The 7,666-nt window shown below is 42.3% G+C and overlaps 1 protein-coding gene across 1 annotated transcript; it reads right to left on the bottom strand.

The window, feature by feature from the left end:
* On the bottom strand, window positions 1-3,558 carry prss23 (serine protease 23). Its single transcript, XM_085297595.1, has 2 exons — window positions 3,324-3,558; window positions 1-1,625 (listed from the first exon to the last, which is right to left on the bottom strand). The coding sequence occupies exon 2, from the start codon at window positions 1,606-1,608 to the stop codon at window positions 505-507; it is 1,104 nt and encodes a 367-aa protein (XP_085153721.1). The 5' UTR covers window positions 1,609-1,625; window positions 3,324-3,558; the 3' UTR covers window positions 1-504.
* Between the last annotated feature and the right edge of the window lie 4,108 nt (window positions 3,559-7,666).

Raw genomic sequence — 7,666 nt, 5'->3', positions numbered from 1 at the left:
TTATAAATCTCTGTTTATTAAAATATACCAAGCATTTTTTTAAAAATAAAATAAAGTCAAAACTCTGTGTTTCCAGTCCGGACCAAGAACAGCAAACGGTCTCTGCTCTCAAGATACCAAAAACCAAGTCCCCAAAGCCAGAGCAGGAAAGATGCAAATACAGCCTTGGTGGATTACATTTGTCCACAGTAGGAAAATAATGTGCAGCTACTGACACACACATGAGTTACAGTGTTTTTTCCCCCTCTTGTTAAAAGTGGCTTCTGTTAATGCTGTGGAAACACTGACTTATTAATCTGACTGCGAGTGAAAACATATTAAAAGATGCCGTTCTGATGATCTCACAGGCTGGTTTATTTAATAGGCCCAGAGGTTACAGGGAGCAAATTAAAGACAGGAGAGAAATGGATCAGATATTTGACCCTGTGTGTGTTTTTTTTAAGTCATTTTGAGCTTTATTGTGTTTTTCATGCTCTGCTTTAAACCTCCTGCCTTTGGTCTTTCTCAGTCCTGGACACAGTCTAGCCGGTTTCCATGAACCCAGTAACAGATCTGAGCGAACTTTAAAGGAGTGATGCGCACGGCCACATTGTAATCCCGGTTCTCGCCATCTATCTCCAGCCACTGGTGTCCAGAGAAGATGCCGATGACCTTCCTTTCCCAGCGCTCTAAGTTGTTGTCCCACACTCGGCCGTATACTCCAGAGCCACTGGCTCCAGGTCGGGCATCGCAGTGCTGATATATCAGGTCATTGGACTCTTCTTCCACGGGACAAAACCTGTACACGAGCTGCCCGGGCCTGTCGCTGTCGAAACCGGAGAAGTGGATACGATGGCCTGCCAGATCGTCAGAGGACGGAGCCACAGAGAGACGCATGAAGGGACGACGGTGAGGCCAACGCAGCTCCAGCAGGGCATAATCGAACTCCATGCTAACCTCCTGAGGACCCTGGATCCAGCCCTTTGGCACACGGGTGCGTCTCACCCGCACCCAGTGGACCAGAGGCTTCTTGGCAGAAGTGAAGTGTGTTTTTGTGCCGTTGATAGATGGAGGGATCAGGAAGCCCACCCTGAGCCTTCGCGCCCCATTGACATAATCCTTCCCATCATGCACACAGTGTGCAGCTGTAAGGACGTGCCGCTGAGACACGAGAACGCCAGTGCAGCCGGTGGAGATCCGCACAGCTGTGGAAAAGGGGTAATCCAACAGGAAGTTGTCACCTTGTATGTTAAAGCGGCCATCCGCTCCATAGATCTGCCGTCTCACACGCCTGGGCTTCACTCTCCAGGGCGAAGGGTGAGCTCCTCCTGACTCTGCGTCATCCTCCACATCTACCGTGGTGAGAGTGCGCGAGCCGTCGGCGTACAGGGTCTCGAATGCCAGTTTCTCCATGAGCTGCTCTTCCTGCTCTCCTCTGTGGAAGCAACTTGCGTTGCAGTGAGTGGTGAAATCCAGCTGAGCGTAAGCACTGAAGCGGGAGCGGGCGAGAGGCGTCGGAGCGTGAGGGACCAGCGTGGGGACGTGGGCTGGAGGAGGGTGGAGGAGAGAGAAGGTGAGGGGGAGCTGAAGAAACAGGTGAGTCAGGAGGGAGCTCCCAGACGGCGTCATCGTGGTGATGGAAAACACTGAAAGGACACAGAAAATGATCAGGCATCTCTGAGATCGCATGGATTCCTGCACGTTTGACAGGAACGACAAATGTGGAAAACATTCCCAAACAAGATGCCCCAGAAATACACAAACTCTAATCCCTTCATAAATCTGCACTTGTTTTCAGATGATTATTGATTGTAAATCACACCACAAGTGAGGTCAGCTTAGAAAGTTTTATGTTGCAACGCAGGCCTGAACTTCATGTGGTGTGGAGAGGCAACAATGAACCTCTTGTTCCTTCAATATAGATTACCAGGAAAATGGGATTTCAGCCCAGTGGAAGCAGAGACGTGGTTTAATGTATGACAAATTACAAAGAAAAGTCAGTGAAAGAGTCAGAAAAAAAAGCTCTAAAAAACTCACGTTTGTTAAACTTCTTTAACAAACTTGAGAGTTTTTAAAGGCACTCGGATGTAAGGAGGTATTTTTCATTAAACATTAACTATGTTACAGCGTACACAAGGCTTTCGGGCTTTCAGGGCAGATTAGCAGGGATAAGCAGACACTTGATCCCCTTTAAAGACTGTGGATCCCCAGGCACTCATGGCACGAAGAGAGCAGGTGTGTAAAAAAAGTGAAAAGGCTACAAGTCCAGGCAGGGCAGCAGAACAGAGCATTACTCCTAACTAAAGACAGGGTGGGGCCTGTCCACACACCTATGAGCTGCCCCATAAAGCACTGTAACGGAGGTAGAGCTGCAGCAAAGGGATCCTGTAAGCTGGGAAAGTACAAATATCCTTCCATGGCAGCTGTGAGGACATTCAAAGTGGTAACAGCCTGGGAAGACGTGTAATCCACGTTTTAGGGTGTAAAATAAATGAAATAGTTGTCTTTTCACAGCCTTTTGTTTAATGTTGAATGTTTTAGAGAACTATTTTGATAGAAAATAAATAAAGATGAAAACACGGGAAAAGACACATTAATCTGGAGGAAAGATGGTGGGAAAGGTGTGGCTTTGTGGCCACTGCAGTAACCTGAGATCATGGTGTGTCTTTGAGCAGACCAAGTGCAAACAGTTTTTGTATCGCATATCAAAGTCTAGCCCTTACAGGAAGTGAGTCCTGATGTTTGGATTTGTTTTTACTTATTTTGGTAAGCAGTTAGGATAAGATAAAGAAATGGCTGTGTCCTACATTACAAACAATCCATTTCCTTTTTTTACACTTAAAATATATTTATAGAGCTGTTATATCATATTTGTTGCCCTTTCTGCTGACCCCAGGTCTTTCCAGAAAAGAAGATTTTTAATCTCAATGAGATTTTTTAAAGCATATATAAAAATCACCTTGCCAAAAACTGATTTCAGCTTTTACCTTGTTCCTGAAATGTCTGGTTATCATTCGTGAGAGACTTGTTTAGCTGATTATAGGTCAACAAGTCATTTAGAACAGTTTAAATATCTACAATCATCCAAGGCAAGTATCTAAAACCCTGCAGAAAACTTCCCGATCAGCATCTGATCTAGTCCATATAGATCATATGCTGCAGTGAGATGGACCGTAGCTCAAAGTTTGCTTAAAAAACTTCTTAGAAAATCTTTCAACCACCTCATTCAGGAAATTGTTCACGTACAAAAATAATTCGTAAATGTGAATGTAACTCGAGTTTAGCGCTTTATGTGTCCCAGTAGAGACACAGCAGCAGTTCTCAGCCAAGCCTCCCATTATTACCTCCTGATTACAGATCGATAGTCCGTGTTTACATCCCAGTCAAGTTCTCCTCCCCATCAGACGACTCCTTCGGGATCATTTCCCCAGGTTGTCCTCCACCTCTGCGCTGACAGGTTAGCTACTTTCTCCCACCTCCGACAGGTAAATCTCATAGGCTCTTTTACAGCGCGTGCACATGCAGCTCCAGGTGTGGAGCGAGTCTCGGGGCGTGCCGTGAAACCTGCTCTGCTCAGCCTGAGCGCCACAAATAAAACCTCGAGCCTGAAAACAAGTGTTTTCTCTTCATGCACCGGCTGGCCTCGCGGTCCTAGTGCCCCTCAACTTCCCGCCTGCCAGGGTGCCGAGGGGCAGCACGCGCTGTAGTTTTACAGGTTTAATCATAAGACAAAGTTAAACGGACTTTTTGACTGAATGGTGCTGAATGGTACTGGTTTTAAACGGTTTATAAAGTTTTCCTTCTTTTAAAAAATACATGAAAAGTTTTACATGATAAATGTCAAATCACAAATCATCTTTCTACTGAATGTTCCTCAGGCTGCCCACAAATTTCAATTTAAAGCAAGAAAGTTTCGGTTCAATTCAATTTCATTCAATTGTAGCTAAATAACACCAAATCACAACAACAGTTGCCTCAAGGTGCTTCATATTGTAATACAATAATAGAGCAAAAACCCCAAAAATCAAACAACTCCCTTTGAGCAAGCAGTATATTGGCGACAGTACATATTGTAAATCTCCTAAGGCTTTCAGTTCTGGTCAGACATTTGCATGCACTCATTGTGGGCGTGAATGTCATGGTAATTTGGGGCTTTTTACAGCATGCATCTTTAATGACTCTAAAAAACAATGTGTGCATAAGTTTACGTTTATTTTAGATTGTGTCTCATTCACACAGGGTCACATACATACAATAATTTAAATCTTTTAAGTGGTGCAGAAGGTTCTACAATATCTCTAAACTTGTCCTGTTAGAGTCTCATTGGTGATCATGATTGAACACAACTGATAGCTTCTCTTTGCCAGCATGAAAAAGGATTTGTTTGACAGCACTCATTGTATCAACCAAAACTCAAAACAATGGGAAAGTCCAAGGACCTCAGTGAAGACATAAGAAGGAGAGCTGTAGATTTACACGTGCTTGGAAGGTCTCGCTGAGCCATTTCTAAACAACTGCAGATTTCAAGATCATCAGTTTAAAAAATAACATGTCAGTACCAGTTATTCTGATGTGTCACCACTTTTTTAAAGTCTGGTCTTCAAACTTCATGCCCATGGTGAGTGCACGTGAGCTGCCAAGCATAACTGTATATAAATCGCCAATAAAAGCAGCCTACTTTTTAAGTTTTTGTTATACATGTAATTATATGACTTAGTATTAAATATGTGAGCATTCTGTTTGTTGCATGGGGGAAATTATATAAGTCTCACTGGACATATAGTTTATATATGTCGTTTTGGAGGGAATGGGAAATTCCCTTTATTAGAAAAACTCTTTCTGTTTCTTTCCATAACACTCTCCCCACTGTAATATCTTTAGTGTAGCTCTGTTGTGACATGAAGACTTAACATTCACTTCCATGAATCACCATTCCTGATTACTGTTTCTCCTCTACCGACTTAGTCACAGAATATAAGTGTTCATTTTCATATCATAATAAGTGTCTGGTGTTGAGCTTTGTAGCCCACAGCTACACCATAGCAAGAAAAATCTTGTTCCTGGCATCACACTTTTCATGCGTGCCAAAAGATAGATAAATTTGAAGACCAACTTCAGCGCACTCAGACACTCTAGCTGGCAGGCAGACGACTGTTAGGGCATGTTAGCTGCAGAGTTCACCGCGTCCTCTGACCTTGATTTCCAGAGGTCTTTCGAATCTGTCAACCTGTGGAATTTGGGAAGCCCTGGAGTGACACTATTCGACGACTTGTTGCAGAAAACAGAGCTCCCAGTCACAGAGACGGTGCTTTCAGGGAAGCCAAAGAATCTCCCACCAAAGACAGAAGTCTGTCTGTCGCTGCTGTCCTCAGAGCAAATGTCACCCGAGAAGAACACCTACCCAACCCGCTCCTCATCTCTGTAATTAGACATTCAGCTGGTGCTCAGGGAGAACTATGGTGCTGACAGATTGAGTGTAAGGTATATTCCCTCTGAGATATGAAGGATGGTAAGAAAGATAGCATGCAAAAAGCTAGAGAAGTGTTGATGCAATTTCTGTAAGCAAGATGGTATCACTGCCTGTCTCTGTGCTACAGGCAGCGAGCACAAGAAGTTTTGTGTGTTCGCATGTGTGTGTTTGGCACCAAGCAGCTTGGCTTATGTTTCTCTCTGGAATTTCTCTCTTTCCGTCCTGTTCTTTTCAATGTTCCTCACAAAACATTCTGCTCAAATTAAACAGGGCAGAAGATGCACATGTTACCAGAAACATTATGTAAAATACTGTTTGCTTTCCTGCCAGCGCGGAGATGAGGAGATTAACACCCCTCTGCAAAGTATTGATTTCCAGACACCAACCCGTTAGCTTAGCTTACTACAAAGACTGGAATAAAGGGGTAATTTCTGTTCAGTCACATGACTGCTAACCACACAACAATAACTATGACTGCTGTTTTGGACGTGTGACACTATCAAGTGATCAGGCCCCAGTCAGACAGGCCTAGAGACCAGTCAGTGATCCCCTGGCAACCACAAATCTGTACTCCCAGTCTGGTTGGCAAGTGGTTGTCGGGAGTTTCAAGGTGAAATTGGTTGCAAAGATGGTTTAAAAACCTCACTGTGATTGCTTTGGGCACTAGCAAACGGAAGTTACCCACTTTTCTGCAAACATTCCCCAAGTACTCTCCAAGTGGTTGTGAAACTGTGAAAAATGCGATGCAAACTGGAAACGGAGACCATTTTCTTTCAAAGTAAAAGTTGCACTTTTTCAAATGTGTTGGCTGTAGCACTGCAGTACAGGTTTTAATGCTCTCAGTTTCCAGTTCGGATAGCATTTTTTACAGATCCACTATTTCCGTTCAATTTCAGTTCAGTTTTATTCATATAGCACCAAATCATAACAACAGCTGCCTCAAGGTGCTTTATATTGTAAGGCAATGACCCTACAATAACACAACTACTGCTTGGTGAGTAGCTGGTGACTGTTTGCAGACAAGTTGGTGGCCTTCATGCAAATTACAGGCAAGTACTATAAAATACTATCAAAACTTGTAAATACCATCATAATATTGTTGTAAATCTATATTTTCAACCATCACTGCACATGTTGCATGCCAAATGTTTACATGCATGATTAGAAAGATAAACCACCAGTAATTATGCAGCCCAGCTGTACATAATTTTGTTATTAAGTGCAGTAATTAATACACAATCATTTAACATTATCAGGCATTTTTTATGAAACGTTGAATGCACAATCAAATATAAACTGTTGGCTCTGCAGTTTCCTGCAATTCAATAAGAACGATTTTATTTCTCTCCTTGATGATTGCTGCAGCCGGTGGTAATTTGTGTGCAAACAATGTGTGAGTGCAGTGTCAAAGGTCGTGTCAGTAGGTTGTATCATCTCCACTATGGCCATCGTTTAACCACAAGTGATAAAATCTACCAACAGACTCTACAGCTACCCAAAATCTCTGCAAAAGCTAAAGCATAATAATAACAATCATAGTTTGTATTTTTACACCACTTTAGAAGTTCCACAGATAACTTTTCACCTTCTACACTTAAAGCAAATTAAATAAATGTGATACAAGCAGTGAACTTTGGAGGTGCTGTGTGTGGACTAAGATAAAAGGTGTGATTTTACCTTTCAAAATATGAAAAAAAAAATCCTTCAATTGAAGAAAAAAGGTGTGCTACTAGGTGTGTTAGCAAAAGCTAAAGTAGAATTAGAATAGAATAGAATAGAATAGCCTTTATTGTCATTGTACAGAGTACAACGAAATTGGAGTGCCACTCCCTTGGTGCAAGTTTCAATAATAAATATAAATGTAAAATATAAAAAGTACAAAAAAAAACAATCGTAAGTACTCAAACAATAGTATGTACAATATATACAGGATAGCAGCATTAATATAATGACAGTATGAATAGCAGCATAATATAATGACAGTGACGGTATGGAATAGGTTCAATTGTTTTTGTGCTTATTTACTACGGTGATAGCTCTGGGAAAGAAGCTATCCCTGAATCTGTTTGTCCTGGTTTTATGTGACCTGTACCGTCGGCCTGACGGTAATAGTTCAAACAGTTGGTTGCTGGGGTGAGAGTGGTCCTCTAATTACAGTAGAGTAATATGCCCTTCAGAGGAAGTAGAAAACCTGATTTCCCCCAAAAGCTTTTATAG

This window comes from Mchenga conophoros, linkage group LG2 (genome assembly GCF_057382185.1).
Source record: "Mchenga conophoros isolate Kocher_MC1m ecotype Shallow Benthic linkage group LG2, M_conophoros_male_GT1.1, whole genome shotgun sequence".
NCBI lineage: Eukaryota > Metazoa > Chordata > Actinopteri > Cichliformes > Cichlidae > Mchenga > Mchenga conophoros.
The sequence above is the reverse complement of the archived record's forward strand: the minus strand, read 5'-3'. Positions and strand labels throughout refer to the sequence as shown.

Excerpts from the sequence above, each read along its gene's own strand:
- prss23 (XM_085297595.1), bottom strand. The coding sequence starts at position 1,608 with ATGACGCCGTCTGGGAGCTCCCTCCTGACTCACCTGTTTCTTCAGCTC.